Here is a 22178-nt window from a genome sequence, read left to right on the forward strand (position 1 = left end):
GCTGGACCCCTGGAGGATTCCTGGGTTGAGGATATCCTCTGTGGACAGGATAGAGACTCAGGAAGGGCAGTGGGGCTGGCTGTACTCAGGTTAGAGCCTGAGTGATGGAGAGTCCTACCTTTGGGACTTCCAAGCATTTCATGCTGTGTGCTGCCCCCATGCACTGGATGCATCTTCCTGGCAACTAGCTTCACACAGTGAAGGGACTGTCCCCTCATCCCTGTGTTCCCTTTATATCTGACCCTCCCTGAGCTGTGATGTAGTCCCTTCTAGTCCTGCTCCATTCCCATAGATGTGTAAAGGCTTCCCCACCTAAAATCTCCTAGCTTACCGCCCTCTCTTGATCTCCACAGAATGCACTCTGAGGATACTGACCATGCTGGACCTTCAACTGGGTACCTTGAGTTCATCTCAGTTGTACTCCCTGAGCCTTAGTGTCTGGCGCCTGGCCCCTGTGGGCTCAGGGATGGCACTGCCCATCTGTGCATGGACTTACATCTTGTTCTGCCCAGCTCCAAGGCTCCTTCAGACCCAGGTAGACATCAGCCTTGTCTGGCTGTGGTAAGAGCCAAGACAAGTGTGGTCCACCCTGGAGGCCCAAGGTGTTGCCTGAAAACACTCTTGGACAGCCACGACCAAGCCAGCATGAGGGACTGAGGCTGCCACGTGACCACCTGCTTGGGCCCTGTCACCCTAGTGAGAAGGCCCTTTTCCATGCGAGTCTCAACCAGACTGCTTAGCAGAACCTGATTGGTGCTCTGAAGATGCCCATCGACAATCCCGAGTCTGCTGATACACCAACTGACAGGGATTCTATGGCAGCTGCTATCTGTCTATACTACTTACTATTTGCACTAACTTTTGGTCAAGGTTAGAGTTGGTCCTGGCCCAAACTCTGGATTTTAGCCAGGACCAGTGAATGGTTACACTAAAGGCTGAGGGATGGGAAAACGGCTTGGGACCCCACCCCATACCCACCCTGGGCCTTCACCTTCCCTGTCTTTCTTCACTACATTTTAAATGTCTCAGTCTCATGAAAAGGGCTGGGGTTTGGGTTTATACTATGATTCCTGCTTAGAGGACCCACTGTTGTGGTTATTCAATATATAACGAGCCACACCAAAGTACAGTGGCTTAAAATAACACAAACCCCCATCAGCTCACACTCCTGTCATTTGGGCAGGGCTCAGAAGAGACAGCTCCCCTGTCCCCTCAGCATTTTCTGGAGCCACTTGAAGGCTAGGCTGAGCCAGCTGATTGGAAAGCTCCTCCTCCCATGTGTCTGGCACCTGACACTGGCTGCTGGCTGAGGTCTTAGGGGCTCTTAGGAACAGCTGGCTGGAGACTTCTCCATGGAGATGAATTTGAGCTTCCTCATATCATGGTGTAGGATTGAAGGATGATCACTCAGAGACAGACAATCAGGCAGAGACAGAGAAGAAGAGGAAAGAGACCATAAGTGACAGCTGGTGACCTCTTTATAGCCTAGCCTTATACATCACACAAAATTGTTTTTGCTATGTTCTATTGGCCAGTGTGACAGGGGCTACTTCCTCCTACTCCTTCCACTGGGCAAACAGACAGCAAACACACACACACACACACACACACAAGATAGAGAATCCACACTGGGCTAACTCCTGTCTTTTCTGAAAGGATTTTGTTTGTGGCTTCCTGAGATTTGGTGGAAACTCATTCTTTGGCAGTCGGTAAGGCTGACGCTATATAAAAGGGAATGTTCTTTCCAGCCTTCTGTACACCATTCTGTCCTGGGAGCCACTTATTAGACAAGTTGGAACCCTGCCATGGCTGCAGGAGCTGGAAAAAGCCTTGACGACCCTGCTTTCCACCCAGAGAGCCACCAGCACAGCTGCTGTTTTTCACTTTGGCCTGTCCTGCTGGTCAGAAGCCCAATCCATGGATTGATGGGCACAACTTGCTGCCTGCTGATGGTGGCAAGGAGTTAGCTATTCAGCTCCAGCTCATAGCCCTAATGCCCACAGGATCCAAACTCTGTTCCTTTCCCCAGAAGTGGGAAAAGTGTGTTCAGGAGAGTCAAGGGATCGGCCTGGGGCCTGGTAGGCATTCCCTGCAAAGGTAGAGCCTTCGCCATTGGCCATGGCAAAGGGCTTCACAAGCTGTCACCCAGGTTTGGGTGGTAAATAGCTCAGGCATCACTGCTGAGGGGTTCCTGCATTTTCAGGTAATGCAGAGACCATGGTACCCCCATTTGTCTGGACACAGGTGTGAACAACAAGTGATTCTGTGATGCAGTCACCTACTACACCTGTTAGCCAGGTGGGCACCCCGAACCCTCTGCTTTTGACCTATTTGGAGATATTAAAATGAGGTCAGAGGCTCTACTTATTCATAATGATTTTTGAGTGGCAGCTACCATTTTACAAGTCAGTTCATGTTGCACTCATGATAGTACAAGGGGCATAGTACATGTTCAGTAAATGTTGCCAATTATGGTTACTATGCACCAGGCACCATGCTGAGCCCTTCGTACTATTGGACTTCAGTGCAGCTCATCACTCATGTATGTGAGGGAGGTTCCTTTGTGCTCAGCATCCTTGTGTGGGCTGGGTTGTGCAATGATCCTGTGAGTGAATGCTTTGAGAGCGCCTGGCACACAGCTTAGTGTGTATTAACGGTCACCATTATATATCTCTGATTATTTTCTTACCTGAGCCCAGAATGTTCTTCCCACCTCTTCATATGGCTGCTTTTTCATGCTTCAAGACTGTTTGAGGACACTGACCACCAACGCTGCTCTCCCTGGCTGCCCACTCTCTAACCACATTGCAATTTGTTGTCTGCTCTTTTCCTAGGCTGTGAATTCCAAGAGGGCGGGGAACCTGACTACTTTGTTCACTGCTGGCCTCTGCACCCAACAAGGTGCCTTGGTACAGTAGGTGCTTAATAAATGTAGAACAGATGGGTCATCCCCAGCCAACTTTGCTTTATTCATTCCACAACATACCAAATGAGTAACATGTTCAGGTTTTTGGCTCTGAAGACTTGCATTTTAGCAAATTTTAAAAGCTCTCTGACAGCTCAGTATCATGGCACATGCCTGTAATCCTAGCACTTAGAAGGCTGAGGCAGGAGGATCACCATGAGTTTGAGGCCAGCCTGGGCTACATAGTGAGTTCAAGACCAGTCTACACAGACCTCATCTTAAAATAAATAAATAAATGCAAGCTCTCTAACAGGGCAGCCTGTACACTGCTTTGAGATTCAGGCCCAATTTCTCAAGTGGCCAACAGGCTTTCCTACCACACCCCACAAGCTGCCTCTGGCTTGCTAGGCTTGTGGAAGCTGGGAGGGGTCAGCTTGGGACTCTCAGATGTATCCATTCTCCAAACCCACTGACTCTCTAAACTCGGGGGCTCTGACTTTTTTTGCATGTTATCATCCTCAAAGTGCATAAGTTTTTCCAACTCTCAAAGGAGAAAAAAAAAAACCTGAGAAACTGGAGTTGCATACATTTTTTAATTGAAATAAGTCAGCCTAAGTATTGCTTTTACAGGTTTATCGAAATCAAGTATTCACACTGCTCACATTTTCAAAAATATATTTCTAGCCAGAGGAGTGGCAAAGCACTCCCCCAGCATGAGGTCTCAGTCCTGCCAACCTGATGAAGAGCAAGCAACTTGAAATGCCTATGTCAAAGTCCTACCCTCAGCCTCCACATTTCTTCAGCTGCTTTTTTTTTTCTGAGTCACCCCCAAAGCAATCACCGAGACCAGACTTGGGCTATGAACCCAGCTGGGCTTAAGGCTCAACTGGCAGAGGAAGGACCTAGGTGTCGCCTTCAGGTGCAGCCACAGCTTCATTTTGCAGTGTTTTCTCCAGAGGTGAAGTCGGGGAAGCAGGTGCCATGGGGAGTGAAGTGCAGGGTGGCAGCTTTGGGCCAGGCTCCTATAAACATCCATCCTGATAGCGTGAGGTCACACACCCAGACCAGGGTCAGGCCTTCTGAGCGACTGGAGAAGTCTTCCCTCCTGTGTGGGGACCGGGGCTTTCTCAGCCTGGGCACTCAGTCCCAATCTCTCTTTCCGCTCTCCCGGGTTCAGACGGGGACCTCTCTGTTGGCACGAAGCTTTGGAGGGGAGCAAGCCTAACAAGAAGAAGGATGTTATCAGTAAGGAGACCCACCCTGCTACCAGCCTCGCAAACTCAGACAGCAGCCCAGGCCTCCGGAGACTCAGGGTGAACAGGGCAGTCTTCTTCCTCTCTTCAATCCCAAGACCCCCCAGAAATCCTGGACTTGGTCGGGATGGGATGTTTTTCTATTTTTATTACCAATGCTTTTTAATAAATTAATTTAATGTTAGAGACTGTGGGTTGGAGAAAGAGTGCAATTTCATACAAAAAAAAAAAGCACTGTCCTGGCTAGTGGGGAAAGGGACAGTATCCAGGCAGGCTCCGCTCAGCAAGCTCTGAGGAGTGCATGGGACTGCCAGCTCCTCCCACCTTAATGGGGAAGTGCTTTGCAGCCTGCAGGAAATGCTCCTGCGCCAGGGCCACTCAGCAGCTGCACCTGACTGTCCCTCCCAGAGCCCATACAGCATACTCCCCATGCCCAAACTCCATGGCAGATTCTCTCTTCCTATTCCCTCCACTGTCCAGTGGGTTCCAGCATCATAGCAGCGCCTTGTATCCCCAGGGCCACCCTTCTGACAGCCCCCACCCAAGCCCTTCCCAGTTCTGAGCCTCATCTTTTTGCCAGCTCAGACTCTTCCTTCTACAAGCTTCATTGAGTATCAGGCAACTATTAAAATATCATGTCCAACACGCAGTGTTCACTCTTGTTCAACAGGAACTACTACTGATATCAGGGCAGGACAGTGCATGTATGTAGAAGCTGTTCTAGGCATGGCATGCTTAGCAGCATCCCTGGCCCCTGACTGCTAGGTACCAGCAGCACCTCCAGTCACTGTGATGGCTAAAAATGTCTCTGGTCACATTTCTGAGGGCCGCCTAAGAGGGCGGAACTGTTTCCACTGAGAAATGCATGTCTCCCTGTTTTATAGGGTTAAAAAACAGGCTGGGAAGTCTAGTGACAGCTGCCTGTGACACACAGCTGGTGCTGGGCTAGTAACACAAATAGAAATGATCACAATCAAGACAGTGCCCACTCCCTGAGCACTTGCTGTGTTCCACTGACTACAACAGTGTGTGCAGCTCTCTTACCCCTTCCCAGGGCACTGGGTGGGCAGCTTCCAACTACTGTTGCCTGTGGAGCCAAGATCTCTTTTGGCCGCCAGAATCTGTATGTTCCATGGGCTTCTACCGAGTTAATGTGTCCCTGCACCCTGCAACTGCCCTCCACTACGGCCAGCCAGCAGGGCAGTGTACCAGTACCCCATTCCCCTCTGCGGTGGCTGGCTAACTCTAGAGCATATTTTGCATTCACTCTGAGCTCAAGGCCACAGAGGCAACCTGCTTGATGACACAACTTACTGGGATCCTTTCTTTCCCTGCCTCAACTCCCAAATAAATAAGTTGCACCCGAATCCTCACCACGTGGTCAGCTGGGAGGTCAGCAAGCCTGAGAGGGAGGGCTCTACAGCTGGTCTCATGTGACCCTAACAACCTGGGAGCGAGACTCCATTTGATAGGTGAAGAAACTAAGGCTCCATCAAAAGATGCTCACCTCGGATGTGCTAGACTCAGTGGTGGCAAACCTATGACACAGGTGTTGTTTTTCCGTTTAAGATAAAAGATATCAATGTAAGGGTTGTTTTTTCTAAACTAAAACCTCAGTGTTCAGTTTTAACTGCAGTGGTGGCATTTTGTGGTAAATGAGTGGATTTGGGATGTAGTTTGGGCACTTATCTGTAAAAGGTTTGCCACCACTGTCCCAGAGTCTGGCTTTCTCTCATAGCTATATATCATTTCAGATTTAATTTTTAATTGTGTGTGTGGGTGTTGCCAGGGATCCAAATGCAGGGCTGTACACATGCTAGACAAGTGCCACTGAGTTACATCCCCTGGCCCCATTGGAGATTTTAAACAGTACATGTTAGACCTGGCTGTGGGCATCTGATGAAGAAACACTGGGCAGGTGGCCCGTGCCTTTGAGACACAATCTACCCAGCAAGGAATTTCAAACTGAGACAATATACCCACCAATGGGAAGGAGTTGGTCTCAGGTATCAGTTGTACCTGAAGGGCATCCAGGGAGAGGGGAGGAGAGGGCAGGCAGGGCCACCAGCCTCTAGTGGTTTGGTACACGGTGGGAGTGGGGTAGGTAGGAGGCAGAGGACCAATCAGCCAAGTTTTTAGGTCTTATGCCAGACTCATGTGCCAAATGCCAACTGGGAACACATCCTGCTGCTGCTGCAAAACCTTCCTTGGCTCCCACTGACCCCAAGGAAAATGCTGATGGACAGGAAACGGGGGCTACAGCCAGAGAATTCTGGGGTTCCTCTCTCATTGCCCCCAGAGTTCACCTACTGCTGACCTCCCTTCAAGGAACCTCTGGTGGGGGAGTGTGGGCGACAGGGATGGTGCTGAGACCCATAGTGACCAGAAACCTGCAGAATTCTTTATTCAGGTTTGTTCTCACTGGTGGTCAATGGCAATCCCCAAGGACCTGGGATGATAGATGGGCCCATCTCAGGCTTGTGTAGACGGTGCTGGAGGCACTGACCACCAGGGAGTCCTCACTTGTCACCTCATGACTATGGGCGGCATCCCATACGGTTCTCACAGGTACAGGGCTGGCTGGAGCACCCAGGCATGAGCCCACCTCTGCGTGCGTGGTGGGTCTTGCTCGAGCTCTGCTGCAAATGACTAGTGCTCTCCTCTCTTCCTTGCATGTATCTTTGGGATCACCTTCTATTTTTAGCAAATGATCAAAACATTTATTTCACTTTAAAAAGAGCTGGTTTAAAGAAAACAACTATGTAAAGAATAGTTAAGGAAGTTGGCAGATGCAGCAGTACACATGAGTCACGTAGGCGTGGGAGACCTATCTTGAATTGGTTTTACTCAGCTGAGAATGGCCTGGCAAGGGCAGTGAGCTGTCTGAAGCCCCCACAAGGTGAGAGCAGAGATGTGATCCCAGGTTTCGGTATGTGCAGCTGGAGGATGTCCTGGATACAGTTCCACTTTCATCCGTGTCACCCACTTTGGCTGTTATACACCAAACCCTTGTTCCTCTGACTTGCAAGTATGGTTGTGGCGGGCCTCCAGTGACAAACGTCACAACAGCTGACATTTCCCAAGCACTTCCTTCTTTACGTTCACCTCATACCTGCTGCTTTAGCGCGTGTCATCTCATCTATTCCTCAGAACTACCCCGGTAGGCAGGGCTGAACAGACCCCGTACCCCTGCACTCCGGTGGTACAGGGCTACACAGTTTGTAAGTGATGGAGCCAGAACTGGAATCTCATCATCTGAGCCCAAACCCTTTCCTCCAGGCATCAAGAGCCTCAGACTGAAAACATTCCGCAGTTGCAACTTATGGAATCCAGGGCAGCAGGTTTTCCAACATCAGTAGAACATGACAATTTGTTAGCCACTAGTTGTTTGGTTTTCTTCTTTCTGAAGCCATAACCTTTCATTACAAGCCATTCCAGGTCACCACCCAGGGCTGGACAGAGGCAGAGGTGGGGAGGCTCATTTTTGTTGTGAGAAAGACAGTTGGGTACTGCATCTATTCTAAGAAGCAGTGTACTTCCTCAAGGCTTCTAAGGAGAAGCTGCCTCATAAGGGATTGGGATTAAGTGGGAGAAGGGTTCTTGTTGAGAGTACTGGTGGGGAGGTGCCCTGGACAGCTTCAATGGTGCTTCTTTTCTGCAGTTTGCTGCCCCATGTCCTACTCCTCTGGGCTGGTCAGTATAAGAGCTGGAATCAGCCTGTGTGACCTCAGGTAAGTCACTCAACCTCCCTGGGCCCATTGCCTCATCTGCTAAGGGGACAATGTCCACCCCATGGGGATGTGTGGCAGTACCTAACACGCACAAGGCATCTGCACGTGGTGGCCTGTTCCCTCATTTTCCCCATCTTTGTTCCCAACTAGAACCTAACAGCAGCAGAGAGAGCTTCCATGGTTCAGACTTTGCCTTGCAAAATCCAGTTGCTCATCCCTCTTTCTCCACAGGCAGGCTGTGCAGCAGGGTGGACTCAGCAGGCTCACTGCTGGGGGCATGGCTAGAGTCTGGCTGTTGCCCTGGCTGCCCCAAGGCCACAGCAAGAGAGGCCAGAGTCCCTGAGAGGAGCCAGTATCATGGAAGAACCAGAGCTACTGTCTGGGGACTCTGATTGACTGTTGAAGCTCATCAGTCATAGATCACGTGAAGATCTGTGGTGTACAGTATGCTCCCAGCTGGACACTACCCCACACTCTGGGAACCTTTCAGAAAGGCCACACTTGTATCATACTCAAGTCTTGTCATATCTGAGAAACACCTGAACTATTATTAAATTGGCAGTACAGATTACATATCCCCTATCTGAAGTGTTTGAACTACAAGTGTTTCAGATTCTGGACCTGGGAATATTTGATCTGCGTAATGGGGATGGACTCCAAGGCTAAACCCAGAATTCATGTTTCATATATACCTTGTGCACAGAACACAGTATTTTTAGTGCACCTGTAGTTTGACTGTGAGTTGATCCACGAGGCCAGGAGTGGGATTTTCTATTGAGGCCATCAGGTCAGCACTCAAAACTTTTGGATTTTGGAGCATTGTGGATTTTCAGATTTGGAATGCTCAATCTACACTTTAAAATCAATGCATCTTTTTTTTAAAAAAAAATTCAAGTTTTTTTTTTTTTTTTTTTTTTTTGTCTTTTTCCTTTTTATCGGTACCGGGGATCGAACTCACGACTGCATGCTTGCAAGGCAGGCGCTTATGCCGCTGAGCTAAATCCCCAGCCCCCAAAAATTCAAGTTTTAAAGGAAACATTTATGCCACTACCATGAATAAAATACAGCATCAGTTGTCATAAACAGAAAGCAATGCTAAAGATGCAATGAAGATTTAAACTACCCAGTCGAGTTTAACACCTCTGAGTCTGCCAGTGGTCAAGAGGAAAATGCAGCAAGCGGCCAGACAGGCCAGGGTGCTGCAGGCTGGCTCCCTCTTTCAGCTCCCAAGGATGCCCTTCCTCAAAGCATCTCACTAGAAAGACTTTACAAGACAAAGCTGGAGTCTCAATGGTGCCACTCCAGATCTAGGCATCCAGGGTGAGGCACTTGGCCTCCTCAAACCTCAGTTTCCTTCCCTGTCTAATGAGCCCTGCCCAGCCAGCTTGAGAAGGTGACGCTCAAAGGAAGCTGTGGAGTTGTGGGAGAGGCAGCTATTTTTAACCACCCAGCCAAGCGCCTACCATGAAGGAATCCTGGGAATGAGACCTTACCCTTGGGGCCCAGGATGACAGCTGTGAGGACACCAGCAACCACTTGGGACTCACCAGATAGCAATGATCACCATCCTGGGCCTCTAGAAGAATGAAGGTGTCCTAGGAAAGGATTCCGGGGCTAGTGCTCACTCTGGGCCTGTCATACACCATTGACACTGACCACATTTACTAAGTGCCAACTATGTACACCAGCCCACCAAACTGGCACAAACATTTAGGCAGGTACTTTATTCCCATTTTACAAGGAAGGAAACTGAGGCATGGAGAGATGAAGTCACTTGTCTGAAGCGTTGGTGGAGCTAGGATTAAAGCCCAAGTATTTCTGACCGCAAACCCTCTAAGCAGCAATTTTAGGGGGTACATGCAGGCCACTGTAAGTATCCCATATACATGATAAGCAGGCAACTCACTTTGCAGTGCTTTGAAGAACTTCAATGACGTTGAGGAGAAAGTTCCAGTTTGGCCTGGCACCCCTTTTTCACCTGACAGTTGCCAATCTCCCTTTCAACAAAGGTAGGGAAGACTACAGATCCTGAGCCATTAGCTGGCTTTAGTATTTGGCCAGATGTTAATGACTCTGGCACTCATTTTTATCTAAGCCAAATGACAACGACTTCCTCTTTGCCTTGACACAATATTCTTTTAAAAATAAATCCATGTAGGCTGAGTGTGTTGCTCAGTGGTATAGCAAGTGCTTAGAATGTGTGAGGCCCTGAATTGGATCTCCAGCACCACCAAAATTAAAAAAAAAAAAAAAAGCCATATAAAAAAGCAAATAAAAGGGCTGGGGATTTAGCTCAGCAGCATAAGCACCTGCCTTGCAAGCACAGTCGTGAGTTCAATCCCTGGTACCGATAAAAAAAAAAAAAGGCAAATAAAAAACAAATGAAGCACTAAATATGATTATGATGTCATATACCTTAGATTGTAAAGAGAAATATAGTAACTTGACTGTAGAGACCTGGTAGACACTACTTCCGTCAAGTGACCAAAGTTAACAGGGCCAGTCATGGGGCAGCCTGGACCTGCTGATAGCATCTGTGCTACTCCTGCCACAAGTGTGCCATCTGGAATTTATCCTGGGAATAAACAAACTCCAGGCAAACCACACAGGGAGACAGCCCACCAAATTCTAGACTTGGACTCTTCAAAAATGTGAGCAGCATGAAGATAAAGACTATTTCAGACTGAAGAACGCACAGGGTGACCTGGAATTGGGTCCTAGACCCACCCCATCATCCCTTTCGTTGTAAAAGCCACTATTGGGACAAACAATACAATCTGAGTATCCCTGGGGATATAGCTCCATGGCACAAGCATCTGCCTGGCAAGTGTGGTCTTGAGCTTGATCCCCAGCACCAAAAATAAATAAATAAAATAAAATCTGAATAAACTTATAGATTAGATTGGTCAAAGGACTGCATCAAATTAAATTTGATTTTGGCAATCGTGCTGTGGTTATATAAAAATATCCTTCTCCTATGTAAGTATACTCTAAAATTTTAGAATGGAGGCCATTTTCAGACAGTTTCGAATTTATACATGTACAGAGACTAGAACCACCTCACTTTTGTGTACATGAGAAAATGTAAACAGCTGTAATAGGTGGCTTTGGACAAATGGAATATGGGAATTCTTTATACTCTTACAACTCTTCTGTGAGTACAACATTGTTCCAAAAAAAAATTTTTTTTTTAAAGAAAATTTCAGAAAAAAAGGAGCCAATAGTGCATCTGAGGCAGGCTGGCAGAAACAGTTGGAGTTGGATGTATTGGTGCATGCCTATAATCCCAGCACTTGGGAAGCTGTGGCAGGAGGGCTGCTATGAGTTCAGGGCCAGCCTGAACTACATAAAGAGACCTTATCTCAAAAAAAAAAAAAAGATTTCTGGGTGTGGTGGTCCATGCCTAAAATCCTGGCATTCAGGAGGCTGTGGCAGGAGAATTGCCAGCTTAGACTACATAGTGAGTTCAAGGTCAGCCCTTGAATGAGACTCTCAAGCAAGCAAGCAAGCAAAGAAATTGAGTTGCTCTTTGAGGAGAGAATCTGGAGACTCTCATTACCGGGCCCCCGTTCCCCTGGCGGCAACAGTACTGAGGCAGGAGGCCTGCTTGGCTGTCTTGGACTCAGTCCTTGATCCTTTACATCCCCTTTTCTGGGCTCGTTTCTTTACTTAATGAGACTGGAATAATGGTGTCTATCCCTTTCATTGTTATGCTAGTTTCCCAAAAGCAGACTATGCTTTTAGAAGTTGCAGGGAGAAGAGAGAATATAAACCAGAAATACAAATGGCTGAGTTCAGCAAACAGACAGAGGGTTGTGGGGGTGACTGGTAGGACCTTCCTGCCTCAGCTGAAATCTCCAGTTAGTGTGAACTCACAACCAAGGCAGAGGGGCCCTTGGATCACAGTTATTGAGACACGCTGGAGTCCTCTTCTGTCCAAGGAGATGGCCAGCCCCGACGTACCCATCTCAGTGAGCCTAATATTAAGAATGAGGATGGAGGGTTGGCTGGACCTGGGGATGCACCAGCTTCTCCACATCACCATCCCATCATCCACCTCTCACCTGAGTGACAGCCTTGGCCTCCTGCATGAGACTCAACACTTGCCCTGAACCCTGCCCCAAGCTCCTCAGGCTGCATGTGAGATCTCCCCTGATCCAAATTTGACTGTGTCCATGTCCCCATGGAGGGTGCAGGCTTCTAAGCCAGGAGGTGACAGGCTGACCCTAAGGGTCCTGATATCATATACCCGGATGTTCTGCTGCAGACCAGCAAGGAAGGCAAAGGGCAGGAGGACTGAGAAGGAGCATCTGTGGCCTGGGGAGCTGGGAGAAAACAGAAGCCTGTGAAACCCTGTAGTAAGATAAACCAAGGGGTCAATTACCCTGAGCTCCAAATCCCCTTGCCCCAGGGTCTCCCAGTCTTCCAGAGACTTTCAACTCAGAGACAGCTCTTCTAAAACAGCACTTCTTTGTGCCAAGAAAGGGTCTGTGAGCACCTGCCACCTTCATTAGGAACTGGGACAACTCAATACAGCTCAGCTGCCCAAGCACTCAAATGGCTGGGATGTGAGCCTGGGAAGGAGAAGCCTCCTGACTCCCCAGTGCCTACTCCTGGGCAATAATTAATACTCTAGGAAAACTGCAAAGCCAGCTCTCTAGAGCTCCAGATCTAGTGCCCTGGAGGGTCCCAGGCAGGAAGGCAGAGTTGGCAGTCTGAGTAGACCACACCTGGATCTTCCCTGCGCCTCAGGCAGCCAGACCTTTTTTGCTCATTGTGCAATATAAATATTCATGCAGGAATGCAGGTGCAGGTTTATGTGCCGGCAGTGGCCTGTGTGTGCACGCTTCCTGCTATATCTGACTGTTAACATTAAGAGCAGTTAATATCATTATTTACTGGTATAGGAAAGTCTGTTTAACCCTCACAGCAAGGCAGATTTTCACTATATCTGTATTATAGAAGAGGAAACTGATGCAGGGGAAGGTTAAGCAGCATGCTCAAGGTCATAGGTAGGCCTAGATTTGAATAGCTAACATGAATCTAGTCTTGGCCCTTAACTTTGACCCACCTCAGCCCCTCTAGGGCCCACAACAGTTTCCTGGATCAGCTTGTGCATCCATATTAGAATAAATGAGAAAGAACAAAGATCTGACCTCTGCTGTTCCTCTGCTTACGGTAAAGGGTCCAGAGAGATCATCCTAAGATACTTCTCAGAGTTTTCCCATTGCTGGTCACTCATCCTGTACCCTAAGGTCTGGGCTTCTCCAGTAGAGGCCAAGACCTCCAAGTCTGAATTTGGGGTCAGGGAGGAGAGAATGTTATGCTTGGCTTCCACCATATCTGCAGGCTCAGTGTTTCCCATTTCCTGGGGTCAGGCCCTATAACTACAAGAGTTTTACAAGGGTGTCCCCAAGAGATACCTTCTTGTATTTCTGCTCAACAGCATTCGCTGTAAAATACATCAAAGCATTTTGGCTTTAGTTTTCAGCTGAGAATATGCCAATGTTTTCACTTGGAAGCGGAAGTGTTTCTGTTGATGTGGTAAGAAGATAAATCAAGACATTCTTCATTAAGTTACACTGTCTCAAAGTCAAGCACTTGGCTCGGGGACAAGGATTCATTTTGAGATCACCGAAACCCAGCAAATAGAATGGCATAGAAACAAGCAGGGTCAAGGGTTGCTGATGACTAAGTGAGAGATTATGTGAGGAGCCTAGAACCACAAGTGGCATATGGTCAATAGAATTTGAAAGGATACCAGAGATCCTACTTCTGACCTATGTTCTCAGTCTGCTCCTGTTTCCTTGCGTTCAATGACCTGTTCCAAGTCTCTGTCCAAAGGACGACGAATAGCCTCTTAGTTACTTTCCCTGCTTCTACACTCCCTTCAGCCCATTCCGCCACAGCTACCACAGATATCTTTGTAAAAGGCAAGCTGGATTATGTCATCCCCTGCCTAAAACCTTCCAGCAGTTGTCTATTGTTCTTGGCATGGCATTCCAGGTCTCACATAGTGTGGGTCCTGCCGGCTGACCCTAACTCTTCTGGGGACGCTCTCCACACACTGGCCTCCTTGGGTTGCTGGATGAGCCGACTCTCTTCCATCTCAATTTCTCAGCATTGCAGTTGCCTCTGCCTGGTGTGCTTTTCTCTGGCACCAATCAATTTAGGGTTCAGCTCAAATATGTCAGCTCTTCACAGGGGTCTTCTCTGGTACCCCTAGTAAAACAGCCTATCCCTACTCTACAGAGAGCATCAGGGTGCTAAGGACACAGCAGTGAACCATAGGGGAAGCCCAGTCCTTCTTGCACACCTTCAGAGTTTTTGCCAGTCCTCAGGGGCTTGTTGAAGACTTGCTAATCTTCCTCATCAGGTGTCAGGAGGACCAGGGCCCTCTAGTTTACTGGGTTCACTTCCCAGGTGCAGTCCTGAACAAATAAAAATGGACAGAAGACAGGCAGGCAGGAATGCAGAGCAGTTGGGTCATGTCCCACCTAGCTCTTGACCGGTGGGATTTCACTGTCCTCATTTGAAGCTTTCTTCAAAGAAGTCTTGCTGTTGGCCCCTTAGGAGAGAAAGCCTTTTTCCCCAAGCACTGCTGCAGCAAGTCGTGCCCCACCCTGCATCAGTCTCTGCAGCAGACTAAATGTTTGGGTCCCCCAATCTCTGAATCCTATGCCACAACCCTGATTCCAATATGATGGTATAAGGAAGTGGGGCCTTGGAAAGTGATTAATTCATGAAGGTGGAACCCTTGTGAATGGCATTAGTGTTCATCCTATAAGCACTGTGAGGAATGTTTGTTATTTAAGCCATTCAGTCTATGGACACTGTCACAGTATCTAGAACTGACTAAGACAACCCGCTGACTATGGTCATATTGGCAAAGACTGTAACACAGCAGAGGGGTAAATAGTATCTGTTTACCAAAAGGAGGCCCTGCCCACCACCTCAATAACTCTTTTTGCTGTTACTCAGGCTCCATGCCCAGCAGAACTCCAGAACCATCCAGCCACAGGCTCACCCAAGGAGTCCCTGCCTGCCCCATGACCCCCTCACTGGAGCTGATAGCTAATGAGAAGTCTGCCAGACACACATGTTCTCTCTTTTGTTTAGTACAGTTACCTCTCTTTATCCTTGCTGGGTGACTTTGGCCACTCTTAGTCCTGCTGGGACTTTCATCTTCTTGTCTTACCCTGCAACACAGGCTAAACATGCAGGTCCCTAGGTGAAGCCCACAGACAGGACTTCACCACCTCACTGCAACAATCCTGCAGACAAAAGCAGCCATAGCACCAACCTTCACTTGCCTGTTCCATGAAGGCAGCCTGCAAAGCTGGCAGCCCTGGATACTCTGAAACCTGACTCCAAAACAGCAGCAAACCCAAGGCCAAAAGGAAGTACAAGACTCTTTGCTGAAGGTTTCTCCTCTTAAGGCCCTGGGCTGGGGTCCTGCATGCAGTCCCCTAGGGTCCACAGTGCAAAGGTAATCAGTGCCTGGCTCCCTACCCCTTCTGACACCTCCCAGCCTTCCTACTTCCAGGACTAGTGAGAATCCCCAAATCACCAAGGTCATCATCAAGATAGGCTGAGATTGGTGGGAGGAGCTGGCAGCTATGCCTAATATGGATTTGGGTGCAAAGGCTTCTTCAACAGACCACGGGGATAGATTTCATAGTTACTCCAAATGCAGCATAGGCCCTGGGACCTCCTTTTTCAACAGCTGTCCCCTTCACTAGAGAGATTTTCCAACCCCAGCTGAGGCCTAATAGGGGTCTACTCATTCCTGGCATCCAGTTAGATCCGGAGAAGCCTGAGGGAGGAATGCACGTCTGGTCTGGGGACACATTCCTCTACCCTGACCCAACCAACCCTCATCCCCAGGGCACTTACAGGCCTTGGAGGCCGGGGAGGGTCTTGTCCTGGGTTCCCATCTCCGTCCGGACGGCACCTCCAACCAGGAGGGGGGGCATGATCTGGGCAGCTGGTCCAGGCCAAGGGTTACGGATCGTGGAAGGGAAGGGGACAGAGCAGTTAAAACCCTACTCCAAGTACCCATCGAAGACGTCAAGCTCTGAATCGGCATCATAGAGGCCAGAGCCGGGGTCGGAGAGAACGCCAAGGTCCACAAGCGCCTGGTCCAAGTCCTCGGGCAGAAAGACTAGGCCCACATTGAGGACGATGTACTCCATGAGGAAGGCGTAGTACAGAATCAGCACATTGACGAAGAACAGGCCCACGTAGAACATAGAGGGCAGCAGCGGAGGCTGCACGTAGGAGACCAGGGGGCCCAGAGAGTCCAAGTGGGCTGCGACACGGGCGCCAGGCATGCAGGGGGCGGTGAGGGCGGCGGCGGCCCGGCGATCCCAGCGACCTCAGCCGCTGCGGCGCCCGGGCGGCCGGTGACAGGGCAGCTCAGCCATCCAGGGCCACCCCGGGGCTCGACCGAGGCGGCGCTGGTCACCAGGTGGCCTCCAATGAAGTATGGCGGCCTCAGCACTCCGGACGTGTGCTTGTGGCCCTCCTGACCCTCGGGCAGCGAGGCGGGACCCTAGGAGTCGCCAGCCGCTGCCCAACTCCTTAAGTGCGCTGCGCTTCCGCTCACGGACCCCCGCGGCGCCAGAGGTTCCCCCACCGAAGCTCAGCGTCGAGGGTCAGTCCAGGCTGCTGTCTCTCGCACCCTCCTTGGCTGTCCCCGGAGGTCCCTTGGCGTCCCCGCAGGCCCAGCATCCATAGCTGCGGCCACCGCAACGATCCCCCGGTCTTGTTTCGAGCACCACCTCCTGAGGGGCCCAGCGCTCATTGGCCCGCAGCCTTTCGCCCACGTTTATTGGCCTACTCAACTCCCACTCCTATTGGTCCAGTAGTCAGGAGGGCGGGTACTCTTTCGCACCGCCCTTCTGCGCGCTCGCTTTAGAGTTGCGTTACTGTTTGCTGTCTGAGCTTTGGTTTCAAGTTGGCTTTTCTCCGCGCGTTCAGAGAGTAGGAGAGCGAAAAGAAACTGAACACAATTCTATTTTAGAAGGAACACAAGGCCACCAAAACTGGAGGAAACCACAGCCTTTCTCTGTACTTTTCTGGGCCATTTGGGTATCGCGCTATGTCTCTTTGGGACTATTTCCCCAGTTTGGGTGGTAGGGTGGGGAGAGTTGGTAGGTAGTTGCACAGAAAATCTTGATCATTCCCAAAGCACCAGTGTTTTGTTTTTCCATGGTAGAGTGAGAAGTATCAGTCAGTGCCCCCTTCATGTCCCCAGATTCTGCTGCTGGGAGATTCATTCATGGAGGATGGGAAAAGCGGAATAGACATTATAGGATTTAGGAACACTTGGATGAAGAAAGGTCAAAATTTTTTGCTAGTGAGGTTGCTCGTTTCTTTTCGCTTTGTAAATAATATTTTAAAGCAGTAGTAATACGAATGGCTAGCAGTCAAGTACACGGCAGCCTCTCATCCAAGAATTTACCTGCTTGCAGGCAACATTTATATATCCTTTAAGACTGATCTTGAGTGTCTTTCAAAGCACTTCGACAAATCTTTAAATCTAAGGCCATGGTAAACTGGGTCTTTCCATACATTAGTTAATTGCAGCCAGACAAGGGAGAGTAGTATGTTGTCCTTTTTTAAAGGTGTGGAAACAGCCCTGGAGAAATGCAGTGGTTTTGAAAGCTATTGGGTCTGGGTGTGTTTCTTTGGAGGCCAGAACTTGTTCTCTTTCTTCTTTGACTTAGTCTCTATATATAAATTACTGAGTAGTGAACCATTAACCCTGCACTGGTCTCCCCTTTTCCTGTTCCTGAAGGGAAGACAAACCACTTACTCTGTCAGTATTTACTGAACACATCCTATGTGTCCCAGGCCCAGTTATTTTCTGAGCACAGGTAATGGGACACCATAAGCATTACGTAACTATGAGTAGAAATGAATGAATAAATGGATAGTGAGCAGGAAAGTCTTGCCTCCCACTTCCAATCTAGGGGGAGATTTAGATAATATGTAGAACGCTGATTGTTTCCTTTTTTCTTCTTAAGGTGGGAGTGTGAGAGATGGCACCCGGTTTGGGCAAGACCAGAGATAGCCTCTGAAAGTACCAGATGTTCACTTTTGATACATTGTTGCTTGAAGACCTTTCCAATATATATTTTTTAAAAGTGAAGTGGGAAAAGAAGAGGTTCGGAGGACAAACAAGGTTATTACTGATTTTGTGCAGTTTTGACTTTTTACGGAACAAAGATAAGGCCACCTAGACTTGAACTCTAGTTCTGCTCCTTATCAATTGCCTGACTTCGGGCAAATCAACCTTTTTGTGACTCACTTTCCTTAATGATAAAATGAGAATAATAACAGTATCCACTTCATAGTGGTGTTGTGTGAATTGTTTTAATATACATAATGCCACATACCGTGGCAAACGGTATGTGCCATGAAAGCGCTAATATTTCTTATCATGATGCTAGTAATTATTAATATTATATATCTACAATATACCAATAAAATCTGATTGGAAAGAAAAATATCGTAGCTACTTTTATTTACTCATCTTCAGCAAGTGCTTCAGGACCCCGCCCACCAGGGGGTTGTGCGGCAGCCTCTCCTCCTCTCGCCCCGCCTCTTCGGGAATGCCGCGTGATGCATGCCAGGCCTTGTAGTCCATTCACGGAGTCTTGTCGCCAAGAGCCTCCTAGGGGAACTACATTTCCCAGAGTTCTTCTTGACAACGGCCGTAAAGCGCGGCGGTCGAACGGCCGGTTCCGGCTGAATGTCAGTGCTGGGCTGTGGGTCGGGGAGGAAGGTGGTTGGCGATCTCAGTATCACCTCCACGGTTGCCTCTGCTTGTGCTGCCGCTGTGATCGCTGGGCCGCTCGGCCGGTGAAGCATGAAACCGTGAGGCGAGCGACGGGCCGGGGCCGCCGACATGTTTGGCCGCTCGCGGAGCTGGGTGGGCGGGGGCCATGGCAAGTCCTCCCGTAACATCCACTCCTTGGACCACCTCAAGTGAGTGATTAGGGGTAAAGGGGGAAGCTGCGGGGCTAGGGGCGCAGAGCTCAGGTTGGGGGGCGCTAGTTGTTGAGAGCTGAGAGGGCGGCTGGGAAAGACTGTGGTGGTTACGAGCGAGGGTTCTGGAGTCAGCACTGGGTTCGAACCCTGGCCCATAGCTCTTGGCTGTCTGTGTGACCTTGGATGAGTCGCTTAGCTTCTCAGAGTCTTAATATTTCCACCTGTACAATAAGGGAACATGGTTTAGGTTTGTGGACGATAGCTTCATTCCCACTAGGGCCGTCGGTGGTCACCAGGCTTCCCACGGTAATACCACTTAGCCTGTGCAGCTTAGGGGTCAAAGGCTTGGATCTTGGGATCTGGCATAAATGTGGATTCAAATATACGTGTACGCATTTAGGCCTCAGTTTCCTCAGTTGCAAAATGAATGAATGGTGACAGCGTCTGCTTCCTGGGATTATTCTGACAGCTAGTATAAGGAATGAACAAAAAGCTCAAACCATGTACAAGTGCTGAATTAAGGACAGTAATTAAAAGAACAAAGTATTTCTTTGGGGAAATAAAGTGGAGATAGGTGGCAAACAGTCTTGGGGGAGCAATCGTACACAGAGATTAAAAGACCTGGGACCGAATCCTGACTCTGAAATTTAATGGCTGTGTGACCTTGGGCAAATTACTTCATGTCTCTGAGTTTCCAGTCCCTATCAGCAAATGAAGATGGTGAACTTTGTACAAAGATTCAGTAATGTCTTGCTTGGAAAGTGTCTGACCCAGTATTAGTCCACAGTGTGTGGTCAGTTGTGGTAGCTGTGTTTATTAGCCCAGCAAGCCTTCCCAGGCCACCCTATCTAAAGTGCTCCCAAACACCAGTTCCTTTCTGTCAGATCTTTTTGTTGAATACCCTGTTTATTTTTACTTGGTTTTCTATCTCTTATTTAACTGGATCTTCTAGGAGGACGACTACTTGGTTTGTTCACAGTTGTATTCTCAGTATCAAGCACTGCACCCAGCACACAGCAGAAACTCAATGGATACTAACAGAATGAAAAACCTGAGTGACTAATTTGGGGAAAAGTGTAGAGCATGCTGGTCAAGACGGAGGATTTAGGGGACAGACAGAATGAGTGATAGAAAATAGCGACTTTTGAGAAGGGAGTAGTTCAGGGAGGCACATGTGTTTGGGTGAGTCAGGATGGTTTTGTAGGTGGTGGGAGAGAAGACAAGGAGAGGAAAGAGGCCCAGGCCCAGGGTGGGGTTGGTAGGGAAGCGGGATTCTTACTTGAGAGGGCAGCTGGCCTGGAAAGGGAGTGGTTTAAGGATTTCAGGAATTTATCAAGTGGGTGGGTGTGACTGAGAGGGGAGGATGGTTAGCCAGAAGGGTTGGGCCTTTGACCCGCACCAGGTACCAGGCTCTCACCTAACTCTGGCTGATTGTAGCCTCTTTTAATTAATTTAGTATTTATTGAGTGTTTTATTCTGTGCCAGATATTTGGTGAAAACTTCCTCTGTATTATTTCCTTAGTCTTCATAAGGCTATAAATTACAGGAACTTTTATAGTTCTGTTTTATAGAAGGGAAAAATAAGATTCAGGTAGCTTAAGTCACTTGCCCCAAGGATGATAGTAGTCAGAAAATCAGAACCAGCACTTGACCCTAGAGCTTTGCACTTGTTACACTTAATGAAACTTCCCACCAAGTCAGTCTTAGGAAACTTGGAACTTGTCTGTGCTTTATAACTGGTAGGGTATCTCTGCTGGCTGTCTAGCCAGCACACACAAATGTAAAGGGTCTCAGGTTTCTTTAAAGTATCCTGGGAATGCCACTGTTCATAGTGTACATTGCTGGAATCTGGAGCTGCTTGCCCTGGATTAGGCCAGTCTGCTTAATCCATATTATACTTTGAGAACCTGGTTATTTGTGTATTGGTGTGAGGCTCAGAATATTGCGAGGTGACTTGGAAGAAGGTGACATAATCAGCAAATGCTGCTGCCATGCTCACACTGCACTTCATTTGGCTTTGATAGTAAACATCCTGGGTCTTGGGTATAGAACAGCTCATTTCCTGAGGGAGTCTGCAGACTGATGGGGAGAAGCCAAAGAAACAGTGACAGTACAGTGTAGCAAGTGATGGGATTGCAGGAGGCCCAGCATTCTGTGAGATGCCTTCTTGGACACTTTCCAGAGGAGGCAAGATTAGATTGGAGTCCCCAGGGGTGAGTAGGAGTTACCATATAGGCTCAGCCCAGGTGTGTGTGTGTGTGTGTGTATGGTGGCTGTGGGGTTTGTGACATGTCAAGATGGATGGTGGTAATTGTAGGAAACAAGGCTGGAGGTAGCAAGGGCTGTGAGTTTTATCTAACATAGAGTGATCAACTCTCATGATTTGGCTATAACTGAGGGGTCCCTTGAATATGAGACTTTCATTGCTAAAAATAGAAAGTCTTGAGCAACTTGATCACTTTACCATTGACAGTACCTAATACACTCTTGCCCTGACCTAGGACAGTATAGGTGGAGAAGGAAGGTTAAGATACTTAAAAGCATTTAGAATAGTTTTTTTAAAAGGTGTGTGTGTGTGTGTGTGTGTGTGTGTGTGTATTTTGTCACACACAGCAATCTGAAAACTTTTTTTAAAAAATACATTTTCACAGCACTCCCACTTAGAAAATTTTCTTGTTTTAGATGAAAATTAAATGAAATTTTCTTGTTTTAGATGAAAATTAAGTTTTCATCTAAAACAAGAAAATTTTCTTGTTTTACTTTTGCTGAATAATGAAAAACTGTGTACCTGTGGTCTTTGTCTAACAAATTAATGATTTAGTTGCAGCATATTGAAATAGTCAAGAGGTTATTTGTTGTCCATCGTTGGTGATTTATTGCCCAAATTAGTGGGGAACTGACAAATGCCTACCACCAAACAGAACCTCAATCGATGAAGTCATTTTTGCTATTGTAATATCATCTTTATGAGGGATTGAGTCCACAAAGTGGTAGAATTTGGTTGTTCTGTTGTTGCCTTAATTCTGGTCACATTTTGAGGGGACAGGAACCAAAAGTCTTGGTTGCAAGTGACAAATCCATCTGAATTGCCTTATGCTCCAAATGAAATTGATTGGCTTTTGTCGAAATTGTGTGACCTGGTTGAACCTCAGCTGAGTTCAGGTGTATAGATGAAGCTGTCAGGAACCTGCCTCTTGCTATCTCCTGGCTCTCCCTCCTCATAGGTACCATTTTCAGGAGCTCATACATTGTATGAGCTTAGCAATCCCTGGGAAGAAGAGAATCCTTTTT

At 48.2% G+C, this 22178-nt stretch overlaps 3 protein-coding genes across 26 annotated transcripts in view; 2 read left to right on the forward strand and 1 right to left on the reverse strand.

The window, feature by feature from the left end:
• The window catches only part of Ciita (class II major histocompatibility complex transactivator), a 54620-nt gene extending 43852 nt beyond the window's left edge, over positions 1-10768 (forward strand). For 21 of the 22 annotated variants that reach the window (XM_063226536.1, XM_063226517.1, XM_063226523.1 and 18 more), the window contains one exon: positions 354-4342. The gene's annotated coding sequence lies outside the window, so the exon portion shown is untranslated. Of the gene's footprint in view, positions 1-353; positions 4343-7819 lie in introns of those variants that run through there. The other variant, XR_010039839.1, reaches the window with a different exon arrangement.
• Positions 3480-16695, reverse strand: Dexi (Dexi homolog). Its single transcript, XM_005007493.3, has 2 exons — positions 15786-16695; positions 3480-4126 (listed from the first exon to the last, which is right to left on the reverse strand). Exon 1 carries the CDS (start codon positions 16220-16222, stop codon positions 15935-15937), a length of 288 nt encoding a protein of 95 aa, XP_005007550.1. The 5' UTR covers positions 16223-16695; the 3' UTR covers positions 3480-4126; positions 15786-15934.
• Positions 16696-18620: 1925 nt separating this feature from the next.
• Clec16a (C-type lectin domain containing 16A) overlaps positions 18621-22178 on the forward strand; it is a 216670-nt gene continuing 213112 nt past the window's right edge. For 2 of the 3 annotated variants that reach the window (XM_005007496.4, XM_063226539.1), the window contains exon 1: positions 18621-18884. In XM_005007496.4, the coding sequence (XP_005007553.1) occupies positions 18805-18884 (80 nt within the window). In that variant the 5' untranslated portion in view covers positions 18621-18804. The remainder of the gene's footprint in view (positions 18885-22178) is intronic. The other variant, XM_005007494.4, reaches the window with a different exon arrangement.

The sequence above is a fragment of the Cavia porcellus genome, unplaced genomic scaffold (genome assembly GCF_034190915.1).
Source record: "Cavia porcellus strain 051 isolate PalLab524CR breed Dunkin Hartley unplaced genomic scaffold, mCavPor4.1 scaffold_16, whole genome shotgun sequence".
NCBI lineage: Eukaryota > Metazoa > Chordata > Mammalia > Rodentia > Caviidae > Cavia > Cavia porcellus.